This window comes from Eschrichtius robustus, chromosome 19 (assembly GCF_028021215.1).
Source record: "Eschrichtius robustus isolate mEscRob2 chromosome 19, mEscRob2.pri, whole genome shotgun sequence".
NCBI classification, from domain to species: domain Eukaryota; kingdom Metazoa; phylum Chordata; class Mammalia; order Artiodactyla; family Eschrichtiidae; genus Eschrichtius; species Eschrichtius robustus.
The window spans coordinates 3,765,520-3,785,429 of NC_090842.1; the positions used below are offsets into that span (position 1 = coordinate 3,765,520).

Here is a 19,910-nt window from a genome sequence, read left to right on the forward strand (position 1 = left end):
AGCAGACACAGGTGTTTTGGGGCTTATGAAGGTGAAGAAGGAGATGGTGATGGGATGATAGTGATGACGAGGATGGTGGCGCTGCTCATGCTGGAGCTGTAGTTCCTACTTCCTGCCCCCTCCATGTCTAGCACCGTGCCTTGCACGTAGTAGCTACTCAAGAAACGGGTGTTGTTGATGGACTTATTCTCCAAGTCGCTCTAGCCAGAGAACCCCTCCAAGGTTGGCTCAAGCTGGCCTCCGTGCAAATCTCCTTAAAGTGGTGTGTTTTACCTTTAAAATGGACTTGAGCCTCTTTCTACTCTGTGGTATATCTCTGTTTCTTCTACTTGCAAACAACAAGAAACTTTTTCCAAAACTTCGAGTGAAAGTGATGCCCCAAGAAAACATTCCCTGTTTACTCCTGTGGCTGTTGAGATGCACACGCGCGCACACACACACACACACACACACACACATCAGAGGTCCACAGAGCCCAGGGCCAGAAGCACGAACCCAAACTGTTAAGCGTCTGGGAAAATGCGTCTCTCCTGGTGGCGATGGGCCAGAGCAGGAAGGGCAGCTGGGCACTACTCCGCCCTCCAGACGGGACTACCCGGAGGCTGAGGCTGGACGCGGCCACTCTGTGCTGAGAGCCAAAGGCTCTGAAAAGGTCTCTGGAAACTTTGTTTTCCCCTTAAAACCTGGTGTTTCCATCATGGGGGCGGTATCACCACTGGATGGCCTCTGGATGACACGTGGGTTCTGGGACTCATGGCATTTAGGGAGCTGCTACTCGGGGTGGCCAGAGTCTTAGGATTTGCTCAGGAATCCTCGCAACTCCCCAGCAACAGCATTTCCGACCAGGAAACAGGCAGGAAGAGGGCGGGACACTCCCCAGGGCTGCTGGGCCGACCAGAACCTGACCAGAGCCCGGCTCCCCGCTCGCAGCACCCCACTGCCTCGCCGCCCTGAGTTTCTATTTCCCCATTTCTGAAGTGAGTCTCCTACACCATCTCTCAGATGGTTTTCAGTTCTGTTACATAACATCCATTCTCCAAAGTGTGCAGGTGAACAAGAGCTCAAGGGCGATTTGATAATGACACGCTGGGAGGTACTGAGCAGATGAAAACACTCGTCACCTGATCCCTGAGGATGGGGGGGTCCTGTCCTTCCCGCGGCAGGACGTTAGCACTGGCGTGAAAATGAACCAAGTGGGGGACAATCTCGGTCCCTCCCGTGCGCGTGTCAGGAGGCAGATCCGAGAAGCCTGCAAAAGCCAGTGCATCTTCCTTGGGGGGCAATTTTACTTGGAATTTGTGGCAATCATTATTTCTATATTAAAACAAACACAGCAGTGTCGTGGAGTAAAACACAAAATTTCCGTGGATTTTCACGATCAAATACGAGACTTTTGAAGGCACGTCACGTACGCGGCAGGACAATTCAGATCACTGCCCCACAGTCCAGACTGCACAAACTCTCCTACCAACTTTTCGGTAGACAAGCTTGACAAGGGAAAAAAAAAAAATTTTTTTTTAGTGCAGAGCCTGCCTCTGGGGGCTCCAGGACAAGCACGGAGGCTGGATGCCACCTCGTGTTCATTTGGGACATGACAGCCAGCTCTGTGAGGATGTCAGATTGAAAGGCCTGCTGGGGGAGGTGGCTCCTACGTCCCTGTGGGACCCTCGCATTTCCCGGCCTCCCCACCCCTCCCCCGACAGCCTGTCTCAGCACCTGCGCCCCCCTTCGCTAACCGGCTCCTCTGCGTGAGGTGGAGCCTCGCCCAGCCTGGCCTCAAGAGCAGCCACGGGCTGGTTAACCCCAGCTTCGCTGCCCCGCAGATCATGGCCCGGCAGCCCTGGGTTAGGCAGAGAGGTCTCTGTTTTCAGCTGGTTTTCCAGGCAACTTGGGAACGAAGGCAGTGGTTTGAACCTGCACTTGAATCACCTGGGGCAGATCTTAGACCCTGCAGACGCACCTAGGATAAGGCCCACCGCCACAGTGCCTTTACACAGTCACCCAGGTGATCCTAACGTACAGCTTGAGCTGAGAACCACTGGGATGCAGACTTGCATCACATGAATTTCCTGAAAAGATTTCAGCATCCAAGGACTCCCCTGGCGGTCCAGCGGTTAAGACTCACCGGTTCCAATGCAGGGGGTGCAGGTTCGATCCCTGGTCGGGGAACTAAGATCCCACATGCTGTGTGGCGCAGCCAAAAAATAAATAAATTAATTAATTTTTTAAAAGATTTCAGCATCCTTGGGAGGGACGTCAGCAGTGCACCTCACTCCTCAGTCGGGTGATGAGCACTTTCAGCCGTCCTGGGACCAAGGGGCTCAGGGACGTGTAGGCTGCCTGCATGGACTTGTCCTGTGTTTGGGGATTATACCCTGCTTTTGCAAGGACTTTGTCAGGACACCCTAAATATCCTGTTTTCAGCTTTTTTCAATAGAACACATAAATTTCACAGTTAGAGCTATTTTCTGCCACAGTAACTGGTGGAATTCATCGGGTAAATGACAACACCAGGAATGCAGGGCTTTAGTGCCAAAACTGGGATGGACGACCCTGGGAAAACTAAGATAGGTTTGTCACCCTCAACCTCAGGCCTGCCTCAGACTAGCAATAACTGGAGCCTCCCTGTGCATTTTTGAGGGTGGCAGTGGGAGCGTCCATCAGATTCTCGAAGGGTCTGTAATCCCCAAGGATGACAATCCTGCCTTCCGTGCTTATCCACAATACAACCCTGCTGGTGCGCTGGACTGAATCTGGCAATAGCACAGCTAAGTTTTATGGAAGGAATGAGATCCCAAGGAACATCCATCCCAAGACCAGGTGCCGCCCACAGGGCAGGTCTAGGAAGGGAAGGCTCAGGAGATCCCTGGTCAGCTGGAGAGCACTGGACATCTGAGTTTAGCTGGTTTTGTTGCTGACTTTGGTTTGGTTGGGGAGGTGGGGAGAAATCGCTGTTACAGGGCAAAAGATGAGGAAATCGCTTGAAAAGACCCTTAGAGGTTGACCCATCCCTAAGGTTTGGACATGTTTGTTTATTCAATAAACATTTACTGAGCACCTATTATGTGCCAGGAGTTGTACAGATGCTCAAGCGAAAACAGCAACACATCAGGCACTGAGTGGTCTCTGGTGCAGCCCAACTGGAATTCAAATCCAAGCTCTGACTTTACTGGCTGTGTGCCTTTAAACAAGTCACTTAACCTCTCCGTGCCCCATCCCGTAATCTGTAAAATGGGAGAATAACCTCACGTCTGTAACGAGGAAATAAAGCACGTAGGGCAGTAAGCCAGACCTGGGGCCCAGGCAGTCTGAGCTGGTGAAGGTACACTTAACCCCTCGCCAGCCTACTTCACAGATAAAGCCCTTGTGTACTTTAACCCAGGGAGCAGCAAGGCCAGAAGCAACTGGCTCTCAGGCCTTGTAAGCCTACATCACATCCTAGTAAACTACGTTCTGCTTTCAGGGTCTGTACCAAGTCAAACCAAAGCATCTCCCTGGTAGTGAAATGAAGCTTCCAGCCTGCAGAGCTGCAGTCTGCAGCGGGATCTCCCCATGGGCCAGAGGACTCTTTAGGAGGACAGAGAAAGGGCAGCTGGAGGAGAGGACATCACTGCAACTGCCTGGTGTTGATGCGTTTGGCCAGAGCTGCCCTGCAAGTGCCCAGCCTGTGGGTGAAGCACCGCTACAAGCAGAGACACGTGCCGGTGAGGGTGTGTGAACAGATGTGCCACCCACACCTCAGCTTCTGCACCCCAACCCTAGAGAAAGCTCAGGAGAAAGCCCCACTCACTGTGCTGGTACTTTTTTCTGGATGTCCCACCCTACAAACGGGATGGCTGAGGCCTCAGCTCTCCCTCTGCTGTGCAGAATTGAGAATGCGGCCCAATGAACTACCAAGTCTAACTCTCCAAGACGCAGGTCCAGTTGTGCATTTGAGACGCTTGCAAGCTGAAGACAACCCTTTAGAAGGCATGTGAGCCCCTACTTCGGGGTCGGAACTTCTGCTCAGGGGTGATAAAGGACATGAGCACAAGTTAGCCAAACTCCAAATGAGCAAAGGACCTGAACAGACATCTTCCTAAAGAAGATACACAAGATGCCAGCAGGTACATGAAAAGATGCTCAACGTTACTAGTCATTAGGGAAATACAAATTAAAACCACAGTGAAATACAACCTCGCCCCTGTTAGAACAGCCATCATTAAAGTCAAGAGATAACAAATGCCAGCGAGGATGTGGAAAAAAGGGAACCCTTGTGCGTTGTTGGTGGGAATGTAGATTGGTGAAGCCACTATGGCAAGCAGTATGGAGGATCCTGAAAAAACTAGAAATAGAACTGCCATATGATCCAGGAATTCCACTTCTGGGAACATGTCCAAAAGAAATGAAAACTCTAACTGAAAAAGACATCTGCACCCCCATGTTCACAGCAGCATTATTTACAATAGCCAAGATATGAAAATAACCTAAGTGTGCATCAATGGATGAACAGATATAGAAGTTGTGGTACATATATGTACACAATGGAATACTACTCAGCCATATAAAATGAAGAAATCCCACCATCTGCAACATGACTGGACCCTGAAGGCATTATGCTAAGTGAAATCAGTTGGACAGAGAAAGACACTGTTATGTTCTCACTTACATGTGGAATCTAAAAACAAAAGGAAACAAAAAACAAACCAAAAAATCCAAACTCATAGAAAGAGATGAGACTTGTGGTTACCAGCAGCGGGGCTGAGTGTGGGGAGGGGGAATTGAAGGAAGGTGGTCAAAAGGTGCAAACTTCCAGTTGTGAGATAAGTAAGTTCCAGGGATGTGATGTACAACGTGATGACTCTAGCTAACACGGCTCCACGAAATACTAAGGAAATAGGAAATACTAAGAGTTCTCATCACAATAGGAATTTTTTCCCTTTTTTCTTCTTTCTTTTCTTTTTATTGTATCTATACAAGAGGATGAGTGTTATCTAGACCTACTGTGGTAATCATTTTACAACATATGCAAGTCAAACCAGCAGGCTGACCGCCTTAAACTTACACAGTGATGTACCTCAATTACCAATCAATCAAGCTAGGGGTGGAGGTAAAGAAAGTAGAGTTAAAAGAAGAATCAAAAAATTATTTTAAAATGTAACTTCATTCTGGATATTGAAGAAACTGCCAAGCACTTGGAGAGAACATGGGTCAAGTCAGTACCTAACACGTCTGAAAGCTGTGGGGATAGGACTGGTCACTCATCACACTCAGGGAAAAACTAAAGTTCTGACATGAAATTTGACACAATAAGGTAATATTGGCATCAACTTCTGAAGCCTTTCAAAGCACACAGAAGACTTACAAGAACTCAAAGAGTTTCTAAGAGTCACTGTCAAAAGACAGAGCTATCTACTTCCTCCTAAATAACAGCTTTTCCCCTTAAATTATCAATACCAAGGATAAATTAAAAATAAGCGTTCAGGACTTCCCTGGTGACACAGTGGTTAAGAACCCGCTTGCCAATTCAGGGGACACAGGTTCGATACCTGGTCTGGGAAGATCCCACATGCCACAGAGCAACTAAGCCCGCGAGCCACAACTACTGAAGCCTGTGTGCCTAGAGCCCGTGCTCCGCAACAAGAGAAGCCACCGCAATGAGAAGGCCGCGCACTGCAACGAAGAGCAGCCCCCACTCGCCACAACTAGAGAAAGCCCGCGTGCAGCAACGAAGACCCAATGCAGCCAAAAATAAATAAATAAAATAAATAAATGTATTCATTAAAAAAAAAAAAAGGATTCCTAATACTTAAAAAAAATAATAATAAGAGTTCAACTTATTCAACTGTTCTTTTCACAAAAAAATGAGCCCTGTCTCCCGTGGTGACACTCCCTTTTAGAGAGCACACTGGGACACCTCGGGCTTCTCACGGGCCCAAGTGACGGTCTGTGAGCCGCACAGGAGGCCATGCAGAGACTCCTCAACATGCCAGGCCTTGCTACATGCTGCTCCACATCTGTGCCAGGGCTTCTCGAAGAAATATGCTTAGGCTGACCCTGCATGCGTGGGAACAACTGGAAGCTGGGCTCAGCTGCTGCTACGGTAGCAACTGCCACTGCAGGGGTAAAGCAGCAGGCTGGGTGACACTCACAGGAAGTGAAAAGAAGTGGACAGCATGCAGACAGGAAGCAGGGGCAGACAGGAAGCAGACAGGAAACGGGCAGACAGGAAGCAGATAGAAAGCAGACAGGAAGTAGACAGGGAGCAGGGGCAGACAGGAAGCAGACAAAAAGCAGGGGCAGACAGGAAGCAAACAGGAAGCAGACAGGAAGCAAACAGGAAGCAGACAGGAAGCAGGGGCAGACAGGAAGCAGATAGAAAGCAGACAGGAAGTAGACAGGGAGCAGGGGCAGACAGCAAGCACACAGGGAGCAGGGGCAGACAGGAAGCAGACAAAAAGCAGGGGCAGACAGGAAGCACACAGGAAGCAGACAGGAAGCAGGGGCAGACAGGAAGCACACAGGAAGCAGGGGCAGACAGGAAGCAAACAGGAAGCAGACAGGAAGCAGACAAGAAGCAGGGGCAGACAGGAAACAAGCAGGAAGCAGAGAGGGAGCAGGGGCAGACAGCAAGCAGACAGGAAGCAGGGGCAGACAGGAAGCAAACAGGAAGCAGACAGGAAGCAGGGGCAGACAGGAAGAGCTCCCTTCTCCTCCAGCCTTCCGGCTCCCTGAGGGCCCCCAGCAGCAGAGGCTACGCCAGCTGGCCAAGCCCAAATGCAGTCTGCAGCATCCTGGCCCCAGCATCCATCAGCCAGTGTGGAAGGGCGGGTTTGAAGCCAAGACAATAACTTACCTGGCACAGTCCATCTCTTAGGCTACTCTGTGACCACGCACGTTTAAGAACCTCCATACGACATCAGACGACTCTACGACCCCACCAAACAAGATGCAAACGGCCTTCATACAAAGGAAGATGTTCTTACCCTCAGCCCAAAATGAGTCCCAAGGGCCATTGTAGGTATCCCTGGGCTATGTGACTTGCTCCTTCAATTCAGTCACAGTCTCATCTGAGTATTCTTACCTAGGGACTAAACCGTAAAATTAACCTCCAACAGACGTGTAGAAAACAATACGGAGAAGAAAGGCAGAAAAGAAAAACTAGTTAATACGCCCACGGGCACACACAACAAGCAAGGAAGAAAATATGCCTGGATGCTGCCGTCCTGATTTCTGAAACGGTCATGAAGCCATAATTAACACTCTTAACTTCCTTCTTCTGCTACCCATTCTGTTTCCTTTGCCCCTCTCCAGGGCTCAGCTGGTTGAGGTTCTTCACCTATTGGAGTGACCTTCATTCACGTAGGTCATGAATAGGGTCTGAATCCTTGGTGGTCCTGTCTCTTTGTTGTTACTGTGAACTATTGTTTTACGTTAACTTCGACTGTTGGACTTGGAAGATCTAAGTAAGAGGCACCCAGGAGTGTCCCCTGGGTTCTAGCCGTAGCTTTCCTCAGCCCCATTATGTAACACAAACCCCATTGCCCGTTTATACTCGGGATCACACGTCCCACAGAGTGAGTAACCCCCTTCTCTTTCTGTTGGTCAGTGGCATGAGGAGCCCATCCAGTCTTGGCGGACTCAATCTCCAGCTCACGGGAGCCCATTGTGGTGTCTCCTGGTGGAAGCATTCATTCCCTAAGGAATCAGACCTCCAAACCAACAGAGAGAGTGTTCACAAATGGGAAACAAAGACCCTGTCGGTGTATTATTAGGTGTAATTGTGAAAGGAGACACTCCCCTTTCCACCTCAGATCCCTGGCCCATGTATTCAGTCTAAGAGAAAGAGAGAACCACACATTGGTCCCTGATTAAAAGCATCGTTCTGTATGAAAGGAAAGACAGTTAGCATTCTCCTTGATGAGGACAGAAGATGCCCTTGGGTCTCACGACATGCAGACAGTTAAAGCATTGCTACCTACTTCCTGGTTCTTCCCACTTCTAGGTGTATTCCCAAAGAATCGAGAGCTGAGACCCAAACAAATTTGGTACACCCATGTTCACATCAGCATTACTCACAACAGCCAAAGGAAACAACCCAAATGACCCTCACAGGAAAAAGGGATAAAGAGAATGAGGTGTATACATACAATGGAAAATTATTCGACCTTAAAAAAGAAAGGAGGAAATTCTGACATATGCTACAACATGAACAAACCTTGAGGTCATTATGTTGAGTGAAATAAGTCATACACACAAGGCCACACACAGTATGATTCCAGTTACATGAGGTTCATAGGGTCGGCAAATGCATACAGACAGAGAGTAGAAGAGCAGTTACCAGGGGCTGGGGGAAGGGAGAATGGGGAGCTACGGTTTAACAGGTACGGAATTTTCAGTTTGGGATGATGGAAAGTTCTGGAGATGGAGAGCGATGATGGCTGTACAACAATGCGAAGGTACCTAATGCCATTGACTTAGACACTTAAAAATGGTTAAAATGGTAAATTTCATGCTACATATATTCTCCCGCAATACAAAATTGATATAAAAAAGGCATATACTGCATCCTGTAAGATAGAATCCCATTCCCTGAAAGCGTTATCGCCCAAGTGCCCACCACTGAGTGTTCAGAAGTCCGCTGACTCTAGGTGAGGGGTAGCGGGACCAGTGAGCCCCCTGCTGCACGAAGAAGTCCGCTGGTGCCGTGCTGGGGCTTCTCAACGGTCTCCGCCGTTGGCAGGTTAGGCACGCGACATCCGTGGCCGCCAGGTCAGCCTCGGGGAAAGGAAGTCTAGGTTATGCGGCCTGCACGGCCTCCATCCCTGTCACCACGGCGGCTTAGTTCACGGACCCACTGAACACACACTGACGTGCTGGGGGGAGAGCCGGCCAACAACCCCCATTCCTGTTGGCTGCTTCTGTCCCTGAGTGTTGCTCACGCTTCCCTGTTTCCTTGTGTGTCTCAGGACCCAGAGATTTAAATATGTTGGATGGACGTTAATCCATTGTCGAAGCTGAAGTTCACTTTCCTGAACTTCTAGAAGGAGGTGTGGTTCAGTATAACGTTTCTAATTTCACAAGGTTGTTTTCATTTGGGGTTGAAAAATATGGCAACTGGCCTTCTGAGATCTGGGGACTGTCTTCAGTTTCCTCCACATGTATCTGGGGCTCCCCTTTCCTTCACCCCTGCCATCCCTGTCCTGGTCAATCTGACCCCACTCTCAGCAACTTCTCTGCAGTGTGGGTCCCGGGCTCAGAGGTCAGCCCAGGAGGGTGTCAGGACTGGGAGTACTCCCGCCCCCTTGAACCCTACTGAGGGCCCCCAGCATTCGCCTGCTGTTGGACTGGGAACCCTCCTAGCTTCATCAGATGGTCCCACCACACCTCCTCCCTGATAAAATCCTTGGCTACCCCGGGGTCTCAGCCCTCAGGTCCATCAGCTGTCCCTGCTTCCCTCTGCTTCCCCTGGCACCAAAGCGGATACTGTGCAGGGCTTGTGGCCGTGCTTGATCTGCCCCCACCCATTTGTACTTTGGGGGATCACGGGGGTCGGCTCATAGTCATATCTCCTCACCTAATTTTTTGGTATTATCAACAGGGTTTTTGGTTTTGCTCTCTAGTTACCATTTCTATGTGGGGCTTCACAGAAATTCAAAAAGTATGCCACCACAGCCTTCACCTCCCCAGAATCCCCTCCCCCTTGCTTTTAACCATCCCTCCCCCCAAATTGGTCATCATCATTTTTATTGTTGTAGGCAACCAGTGTTTGGGTGGCTTTGCCCTCATGGTTTCCAATCCCTTTGCTCCCCCTTCTTTCTTATAGCTCATTCCTTCCGAGTTCAGTTTTCTCCTTCCTGGACTATGTCCTTCAGCGCTTCTCTCAGCAAAGACCTGTTGGTAATAAATACTCTTCCTGTTCGCCTGTGAATATCTTTATTTTTTCCCTTGCTCTTGGTTAACAGTTTAGCTGATTTTATCATTCTAGTTGAAACTGTCGTTCCACTGCCTTCTGGCATCTAGAGCTGCGTTTGATACGTCTGCTGTTACTTGTCCCTTTGTACATAATGATTTTTAAGTTCCACAGGGTAGAAAGCTGCCAGCTGCTAACAAGGTGAGCACCGAGTGACAGGTAAAAATAAGAATAGTAGAAAAGGATGAAACACACTCTAAACGGCAAGGAGCTCTCCACGCGTCAGGTGAGAACAGCAGCCCAGCAGGGCCTTGCAATGGTCCCAGGTAGAGCCCAAGCCTTGGCTGGTCAGGGACCCCCACTCTGAAGAATCCCCACTCCTGGGGAGGGGACAGGGACCCCTCTGGCCTCCGGGGAGCTAAGCCGGTGGCTGTCCCGTCAGCCTTCTTGGTGTTTCTCAAAGTCCTGCCCCAACTTCATGTCACACAAGGAACCACGAGTCTCCCCAGACACCCTGGGAGGGGCAGCCTGCGGCCACATGAACGCACCCCCCGAGAGAGCTCAGCCTGCCCTCTCTCCTGCGCCCCCATGCTCTCCACACCCTTCCTCTCCTCCCTCACAGGGTCTCAGCCCCATGCGTCGTCTTTCAGGCCCTCGAACCGAGTGAGCTCTGTCCTCAGGGCCTTTGTCCATGGTCCTTCGAGCGTGACTGTCTCCACCCACGCCCCCTCGTCCCTGCCTCTGCTCAAGGGTGGGCTAGAGTCATCAAGTCTCAGCTCACGGGCTACCTCCTCGGGGATGTCTCCCATCACCGACCTCGAATTTTTCCCACCCCCAGCTGAAACACCCTCTCCATCACCGCCCCGAGCCCTCTCGAACCCTCTAATTACGTTGTCTGTTGTTTCACTCGTCCTCGGTGCTCCTGGGAGCCCCAACGGTGAGCCCCAAGGGTCGTGTTCACACCGTCACTCTCACAACATGCAGACTATCCATAAGTGCTCAGTAGACCTCCAGCTTAAGGATGGTGGGCTGGATCGAGCATTCATTGTTTCCTGCTGACTTTCCACTAAAATGGCAGTAAAGGGATTTTTTTTTTTAAGGCATAAACCCATAAAGACAGAAGAGGACAGCAGTCACATCTTGGAATCTGACGCTGAGGTACAGGTGGTCATCCTCTGAGCAAGTGCACAAGTGGTTCCGACGTGGTTGGGGGAAGCCCCCAGGCCCAGGGAGACTCCGTGTGAAGCCACTCCGGGGGAGCAGCCGTCTGGGGGTCAGTCTCCAGCACCCCCCACTCCCACTCAGGCAGAGCCCTCGGCCTCTAGCTGCATTCAGTTCCACCACCCAACCCAGGAAGGGCCCCTTCCTCCTGGGGTCGTTCTGGAGAGTGAGACGGTGAGCGCCTGGCCCATGGCAGGGGACCCACCAGTGATCGTTCAAGGGTCAGCAGAGCCAGGTGAGGGGCCAGGTCAGGAACTCCAGCCCCACCACAGGAGCTCTCGCTGGGAAGGAGCTGCAAATGGCACTGCCCGAGGGAGGGCCAAGCCACCCAGAGCCACAGGCTGGCCCTCACAGCCAGACTCGCACCCCACAGCTCCCGGCACGTCCTCCCCGCAGAGGGCCTCCCGAGGAGTCAGCTGGCCCTTGAGAACAAGCCAGCAGGGCCATTTCCAGAGCAGCGGGAGATACGCAATCGGGCTACAGCTCCCCCGCTCCTCCTGTCACACTGGTTGCTTCAAGCCTTCTCACAAGCCCGTCTAAGGCCAACTTCCTGGGACATCCCTCTGGTCGAGCTCCAGGGACCAACTTCCCTTCCCAGTCACAGCTCCCCCCCGACCCCCCCCCCCTGCACCAACGCTGCTGGGAGACCCCTCTGCACCAGCTCTGTTCCGGAATCTGTTCTGCTTCCCCACGCAGGGGCTCCAGGACCCAGTGAGGGGAACAGACGTTAGAGCGAGGGGAGAGAACCACAGGACAGACGGAGGAGCCCCCCCAGGACGGCTGCCGGGGGCTCGGGCAGGGCTCCTTAACGCCTGCCCAGCCTACAGCTGGCTTCGCTGTTGCTTCTTAGATAAAAAGGCAGGAGTGCAGAACTCGGTCTGCCCTTCCCAATCTCGTGGTCACACACTCCAACCAACACTCACAATTGCAAGGGGAGAGACAGTCCCAGGAGGGAAGCGACCACGGGGAGGTCTGTCAGTCTGGCTACTGTGATGGGGATTTAACTCTCATGAAAATCTCTTGTCGAAACATCCCATACCACAGGACTCTGTATTTTTAGTTTTTATATGCTATCCCCTTATACAACTTACTTTTGCCAGTTCGTTTATACCCAAAATGTATTCACTACAGACACTTGGGAGAAACGTTCTGTGTTTCAAATGACGCTTCCATTTCATTCAGTTATCATCAAAGAACCAGCCACAAGGACGTCACGTAAACCGCTTGTTTATTAGCACTGGTACTGGGAACGAGCACCGCCGTAAACGTGCGGAGCTGCAGGGAGGAGACGGGGGCTCCGCGTGCGAGCGGCGGGTCCTCACTTCTTCCACTCGTTCCTCTCGTAGTCCCACTTGGCTGAGAAGCCCTGGACCGGGGCCGCCTTCATGTCGAGCATCCTCTTGGTCTGCTTGGCCACCCACTCGTCCTCAAAGGTGTGCGGGACGGGGCCGTACACTGCAGCCCAAAACAGCTTCGTGAGGCGACACGGTCCCGACAAGGTGTTGCCGAGCCAACGCGCCACACGGGCGAGGTCTTCCCCCCTCACTGGCGACCCGACCAGCGCAGTCGTCTGCCACTTGCCAGCCACACGCGTGCACACACACTGGTTTCGAATTCTGGGCACTGACAACTCGACATTTGCAAACTATTCCTTCGTTTGTAAAAGCGAGCAATAAAATACTTAAGCTAAAAGCAGAACGTCCTCTCTACAGGATACAGACAACGGGTCTACAGGCAAGCACAGAGCACAAACAGAACCAAAGGTGACGCGGGGGAGAGCAGAGGGTCACAGGTCTGTCACCGACCCGCGGCCACAGGCAGGCCACAGACCCAGGACCACACCTCCTGAGAATGGGACGATGCGTCCTCGGTTGGGCGGAGAGAACACAGGACAGGCAGCACACGAGCGAGCAAGCAGGCAGCCCCAGCGATGGCTGAGCACGAACTGCTAGGTCCACAGACCCAGAACTCCGGTTACTGAGCTGCGGTCCCTCCCCGACAGCTGAAACGGCCCTTGATGCGTAACAGTTCCCTTCTCCTTGATCTAACCTCCACTACTCCTTCTTCTGACAACTGACCGGCGAGCAGAGAAACCACTACTGGATAGGTGGCGTGCTGTACAAAGGAAGCCGTGCATGACCGAGCGTGGCCCGCTCAGAATAAAGCAGACTCGGCTTACACACCACTTCCGTCCACGTGAGCCCGTCTCTCAGACCCGGTAAACAAGCTGGGGGTGGAGCCCAGGACGGAAGCGCCGATTCTGTGTGAAGGCCCCACGGCCCACTCTTGGGCACTGAAAGATGCAGCCGCTCCGGGTACACGGCCCCTTCTCTCCCCGCCACTCACCGTACAGCTTCTCCCAGATGAGGATGAGAGCAGTGAAGCCGAGGAAGAACATGGCAGCGCCCACAACCGTCTTCCACTCGTTCGTGCTCCTGTTCATTTCCGCGAAGCTCTCCTTGAACTTAAGGCGGTACACTGGGAACAGAAAGGACAGCGCTGCAGGCGCAGAGGGCCACGGGGACCGACAGCCCCTCCTCGCGGCGGGGCTCCATCACTGCTCCCCACAACACGGGGGCGGCAAACATACAGCTAGGAACACAACACAGGCCTGAGGCCCGGACGCACCCACGCACACATAAGGGGGAAGGAAGGAGATGCGTGAAGTTACTGCTGTTGGACTGGGCAACCCTCATACCCTCGTAACATAACATAATGGAGTTTACTCTGGGCAAAAAAAAAGCAGTGAAATTCTTTCTCCTTTAGATTAAGGTTTAAGGGTCTGTTTAAGCCCATGATACTTTCATGCCTCTTTCCTACCTGACAGTGAAATTTCGCTGCTCTTCCGTCAATAATTTACAGCCAACCCAGTCCCACCCAGGGAGGCCCCGAGAAGCGACTCACACGCTAAGCCCTCCACAGAGCCCCGCTCAGCAGCTCTGTATCCCTGTTCCCGCTCCTCCCCGGGGGGGCTGGAGCCCACAAGCCTGGACACAGGGGCCTGGGCCCTGGACAGCCCCACAGGGCCACAGCACCCCACCCTCCCCAGCACGCTGGGTTCTGGGCGGCAGCCCAGAATCAGGAGAATTCTCGCCCAACACAAGCTGCCCTTGCTTCCCTTCAATACCCACGTTCAACTTTCTCATCAATGGAGAGGCTGCGCCAGGAGGCCTTCTCCTTCTCCTTCAAGGCCTTCTGGCTGGCAGAAAGGTCCCTGACGTGGGCCACATCGGGCAAGGGGTAGTCACGCCGGTCGACGTAATTCGGGAGAGCATAGTCTTCACTCTTCACAACACTCCCTAAAACATGCATTGGATAAATATTTGAAAATTCCCATAGGTTCAGAGTTACAAACAAGGCGGTACTTCTAAAAACCAAAATAAGTACGTGTACGTGCACCCTGAAAACTTCAGTTATCCCAGGGGCTGCGGCCACCATTCCAAACAGCCACAGGACTGTCATGTGCAACAGGGAGCAGGCTTGTCCTGAGGGGCCCAGACAGCAGAGTGAGGCTGGCAGATGCGTTAACAGCAGCGCTTTTCATCGCAGCAAAACAAAAACCTGCCGGGGCATCGCTAACAAGGCGGCACTGCCTGCAACGACCAGTGTTCATGCAGAGGTCAGAGAGGGCGCTCGGGTTCCCTGGGCTGGACCGGAGACTGGACTAAGGGGAGGCCCTTCTGCAAGGGACTCCAACTAATGGGGAAGAACACAAACAATGTAAACCTCATGAAAGAAACAAGGGTTCAAAGTTCAGAAAGAAAGATGTATGAAAAGCTGGTTACTGCGCCACTGCTTATTACAGCAAAGTATCAAATAACCTGTGTCCAACCAAGGACGCACTAAGAAGCTGTGCTCCTTAGAAACGCGTTATCACAGAGCCATTTGGCCTGTTCAACAAAGGTTTACCAAGCACCTACTGTATGCCAAGCGTGGCTCCAATCTGGGATCGTCAGTGAACAACGCAAACATTCCTGCCTACCAGTGTCTACATGCTAGAAGCGGGAACCAAACAATAAACTACAGAGAATGTTGGGAAATGAGAGATCTGGAAAAAAAAGAAAAAGGCAAGCAGAGGAAGGGAACCAGGGGTACATGCATGGCAGGAAACAAGTTACAACAGTACAATGAATGACGGAGATCCATGTGCCCAAAATGGAAAGACAATTGTGTACCCACCAAGTCACAGAACACTATCAGGGTTATGTTTTCTTTTTAAAAATCTAAGTTACATGTAGATACTCACAGGTATGTGTAACTAAACACACAAAACCCCTGGCAAGTTAAACCCAAGTTGTTATCAGTGGAAAGAGGAGAGGACAAAATGAGGATTCTGCTCAAAAAGTCAGAAATTTTAGTGCCTTCAAGTGGGTGTGTACCCATGTATTCTTCCAGTAAAGAGGAAGAAAGTTCAGACAGCAGGAAAAAAAAGGAATAGCTTCAATTTTATTTAGGGTTTTCCCTCTGCAAAAAGCCGTGTTCAATTCTACCCTACATCTGCAAGAAAATTTTGTGTTCCAAACTGGTTTAGAGGTATGAAGTCCTGCAAAAATGCTTCACCTCCATTTAGCTTAGTCCCAATGATTAAAATCTCCCCAAACATGTTAACAGTAGTGAAATAAAACCTTAAGTCTTAAAGCAGTAAAATTCCTCTAGATGTGTATCTGTGACTTGCAAATGCCTACCATACTTATATATTTATACCCGACCTTATCCCAAAAGGATCTGAGATGAAAATGGCTAGAATTACCTTCCAATTTAAAAACTCTATCAAAATGATGAAAAAACTACAAAGCACTCAGGTTACACGAGTTATTAAAAATAGATGTTAACTAGGGTCATGAGAACGTTCTAAAATTGACTGCGTGATAATGGCACAACTCAGCGAAGGAACTAAAAACCACTGAAGTGCACCCTTTAGCGGGTGAATGTGTGTTATGTAAATTACATCTCAATAAAGCTGTTATAAAGACGTAAATGCTCATAACCTTCGAGCACTCTTAAGCATAAAATCGCGCTTTCTAGAACAAGAATGGCCAATTCGTGATCTCAGGGCTGCCAAGGGCTCTTCAGCACTTTGGGCCTGGTCCCCCAGTAAACGGGGGGCGGGGAGGGGAGTGCGGAGCACAGACACATAAAGCTTAACACACCAAACATTCCTTTTAAAAAGAGAGAAAGCAAAGACTTCGCATTCTAGTGCATGTTTTAGCATTTCTATCCTCAACCTGGATGGATCCTGGGGAGCCTCGGCTGAGGCAATCTGGGGAATCTGAGCTCCCCTCTCCATCAGACGTGTCTCCCCACAAACATCCAAACTTCCCACAGGGGCTACCAATGGTGCTCCAGACTGTGCTATTTTATGTGGAGAACCGGTTCACGTATTCGTGTACGACTTGTACAAGTAAAACTTCAAAATTAAAGGACGAGACTTGTCTAATGGACTGCAGTTCTCTCCACCTGCCTACCGTGTGCTGGAGACGCGGCAATGAATAAGCCCGGCCAGGTCCCTGGCCTCCAAAGCTGGCGCTCTAGAAGCAGACGACACTCAAAACTACCCCAAATCCACAGTCTCTAAGGAAGCACAAGGCAAGGTAAGGCAGGACAGGTGGTCAGGAAAGGCTGTTCTGAAATAACACCTGCACGGAGGGTGATGATTCGAAAGAAGCAACCATCCACACCTCTGGGGCTGAGGCAGGAGGGGCCAGCCTGGCGCATGTGCGGAGCAGGACTCCAGTGCGGGCTGGGGGCGTGAGCCAACAGGAAGGGCCGGTTTGGGCTGCCCTTTGCCATCCTGAGCCTGACGTGACGAGACCAGAGAGGCTGCGTGCGGACCTTACTCCAGGCACAAGAAGCCAGCGGAGGGCTTCAAGAAGGGACTGACTAGATCTGACTTCCTCTGCCTAAAGCAATACCCTAAGAATAAGTCATGACCAGTGCCACAAAGGGAGGTTCAAGCTGACTTCTTACAGAAGATCCGAACGACCAAAGGGACATGAAAGAACTCTTGGGGGTGACGGAAATGTTGTATGTCCTGACAGGGGTCGTTGTTACACAACTGTGTGAGTGTACCTAAATCCGTAGAAACTTAACACCTAAAAAAGATAAATTTTCCTTTCTGTAAATTATACTACCAACTAAACTAAGCAAACAAACTAAAAGCTAAGGAAATATATTAGCAAAACCAAAATGGAAACAAAATGTAATTTCTGTCCTACATGACTTGCCAGGCTTTTAGTGAAGGAGTGCTTCTTTCTGCATGTATTAACTAAACAACTAATTTTTTTCATTACCTAGTCATTTAAATTACATATTTCAATAATACTCTTACTAAAATGCTCCTTTTTAGAGTCTGTGTCCATAGTGTTATCCTGAGCTATATCAGCAACATAGAGAAAGGTAAGACAACAGTGTTGCCAATTAAAGGACACAATTTCAATGAAAAATTCACACACAAAGCAACTCAGGCAACAGCTTTTGAGCCCCTGGATACATAAGCCTTGCTCTCTGCCTTTATCAGCCACCATTCAAGCCTTGCCCTCGACCCCTCAGTAACACAACCTGCCATGCTGACTTGCACTTCCTCCTTCCGCTTGTTTTCCCTCTGACTGGAATGCCACTCCCCTCTGGAATGTGAGGTTAAACCTACTAGCCCTTCGGCAGAGCAAGGCCTCTCCTCCAGAAGCCTCCCCTGTACCCCAGAGGCCAGGCTAAATGTTCCTCCTCAGGGTCCATCTCTTACTGAAACGCTGCCTTCATGTATCTTCCCTCTCCAGACTGCAAACATTCTTGGGGAATGATTTCATATCTCATATTCTTTTATTCTAAGTGCCTAACAGTGACAAGTACAAAGAAGATGCTTGATAAATGCAAAACTAAACTTGCTATGTGCCAGGCACTGCACTAAGCTCTTTACATATATTTCAGGTGAGAAAACAGATTCCTAAACTTGAGTAACTAGTCCAAGGGGGAAATGAGATTAAACCCAGTTCAGGCGAGGAAGTCCAAACTCCTTCCCTTCCATTGTCCCAATAATGTAAACCATGTTCAAGGTAAGTGGCTGGGAGTTTTGTCGGAGGGAGAGAGTGTTAAAGTCAGGTACAGTGGGGATCTCTTAAAAGGGCTGGAACTTGAACTTGAACCTGAAAATATGGGAAGGGAAGGAAAAGGGGGAAAATATCAGTATAAGCAAAGACCCAGACCAGAATTCTATATGATTCATAAATACTCTCTAATCTAGAAGTATACCCCATTAAAATATTTATACCTCCCCTCAAGTTCCTCAACATCGTGACCAGGATCTTAGCCATCTCAGCCCTCTGTGTTTGAAACACCAGCACAGGGCCTTAAACAGAACAGAGCAAAAAGAAAAGTTACACTTACCGTGTGCCCGTACACACACCGAAGTGGAAATTGCTCGCTTGCCAATTAGGCTAAATACTCTGGTAGCCAACATTCTGAAAGATAAAAGTGTACCTTCTCTATGAATAAGCGTAAACACCTATTAGGAATGATTCTTCTTTTTGCCCCAATGCATTTTGGAAGTCAATGCAATTCTTTTTTCTTCTTCTCCCCTCTAGCATAACTGATCCCTTCTTCATTACTGACTCTGAATTCACAAATTAACCTAGGATGAGGTTATTTTTCCTCAGCAGTCAGCACGTTTTAACGGAGCTTCATTATAAACCAAGCACCATATGCATACACTTAAGGCAATTCGGAGAAAACTGAGTTTTTGGGTTTTTTTGCATATCGTTTCTTTCCTTTTGCTTTTTAAACATTGGCTTTCTTAAAAAGCAAAGAGAAAAATATTTTTAAAGGAGACTCTGGAAAAGCTAGAATGTGCCGCTATGATGGGCTCCATTGTTCAGAGAAAAAAAGTCAACAGTTCAAAGGGACTGTGGCACGCACTGCATTCATTATTTGCTTTAAGACCTAATATGTGCACAAGACAGGAAGGGGAAACCCGGGAGAAAGGCTGCAGACAGGGCCCTGGGCCACTTCCAAACCCTGCAGGACAACGAATGACCTGGATGACCCACCTCTCACCTGGGCCTTCACTGAATCATGCCTAGCCTCCCTACCTCCCCCTCCCTTAAAACTGGACGTTTCAGGGGACCCCACCGATGACGAAAAGGATCCCAAACGCATTCAGAAAATACCCATTACGGGCAGAATAAACACAAGCATGACATCAGGGGCGAACTCGTTCCCGTTTCCCGTGTTTTCTCCCCCTGCCTGGCCCGCGCGTGGGCGGACGCCGAACGCCTGCCCCTGAGCCCCGTTACACCCGGGGCGGTGGCGCAGCACCGTCTGAAAAGGTGGCCGGGAGCCCGCAAAGCGAGCTGCCCTAGGGTGCGCGCCCGCGGCCAGCGGACGCTCCAAGGTCAGAGCCGAAGCCAGCCCGCGGCCGCGGCAGCGCAGGCGAGGACCTGCCGGATGCTTCTGGGAGGCACAGAGACCGCCACCCGGCGGCTCCCGAGCCCGGAGCCCTCGCCGGCCGGCCTCAATATCACTGGGATCGGAGGCCCAGCGCCGGTTCCTGCTGGCGCCGCGCGGCGCGCACGCAGGCCCGACGGCTCCCTGCGCCCGACCCTCACCAGCCTCGCGGAGCAGACCTGCCGCTGCCCGCCTCACCTGCCGCCCCCAGCCGATGCCCAACGTACCCGCCGCGACTGCCCTCTACACCCCGGCTACTCACGACCGGAAGACAGAGAGGCCACGCCGCGGAGCACCACGGGATCGAGGAGGACCCCACCCCGCGCCCGACCGCACCGGAGGTCACAGGACCGGAAGTCGG

The 19,910-nt window shown here is 50.9% G+C and overlaps 1 protein-coding gene and 1 non-coding gene across 4 annotated transcripts; one reads left to right on the top strand and one right to left on the bottom strand.

Moving 5' to 3' along the window:
• Positions 1 to 7,861: 7,861 nt before the first annotated feature.
• LOC137753991 (U6atac minor spliceosomal RNA) lies at positions 7,862 to 7,992 on the top strand. The gene has a single exon (XR_011071670.1). It is a non-coding gene; the product is annotated as a U6atac minor spliceosomal RNA (small nuclear RNA).
• Positions 7,993 to 12,324: 4,332 nt separating this feature from the next.
• Positions 12,325 to 19,891, bottom strand: COX4I1 (cytochrome c oxidase subunit 4I1). 3 transcript variants are annotated; one of them, XM_068528683.1, is made up of 5 exons: positions 19,777 to 19,891; positions 18,494 to 18,567; positions 14,245 to 14,412; positions 13,460 to 13,591; positions 12,325 to 12,568 (listed from the first exon to the last, which is right to left on the bottom strand). In XM_068528683.1, the coding sequence occupies exons 2-5, from the start codon at positions 18,564 to 18,566 to the stop codon at positions 12,432 to 12,434; spliced, it is 510 nt and encodes a 169-aa protein (XP_068384784.1). In that variant the 5' UTR covers position 18,567; positions 19,777 to 19,891; the 3' UTR covers positions 12,325 to 12,431. The 3 variants fall into 3 exon arrangements, with proteins under 3 accessions (XP_068384784.1, XP_068384783.1, XP_068384785.1); XM_068528682.1 differs by having other exon boundaries at positions 19,748 to 19,854; XM_068528684.1 differs by having other exon boundaries at positions 19,812 to 19,833.
• Positions 19,892 to 19,910: the final 19 nt, after the last annotated feature.

Coding starts and splice junctions, on each gene's coding strand:
- COX4I1 (XM_068528683.1), bottom strand. CDS start 18,566: ATGTTGGCTACCAGAGTATTTAGCCTAATTGGCAAGCGAGCAATTTCC. Junction 14,413..18,493: donor GGTGTGTGTACGGGCACACG/GTAAGTGTAACT, acceptor TGCATGTTTTAG/GGAGTGTTGTGAAGAGTGAA. Junction 12,569..13,459: donor CATCTGGGAGAAGCTGTACG/GTGAGTGGCGGG, acceptor TTTGGGCTGCAG/TGTACGGCCCCGTCCCGCAC.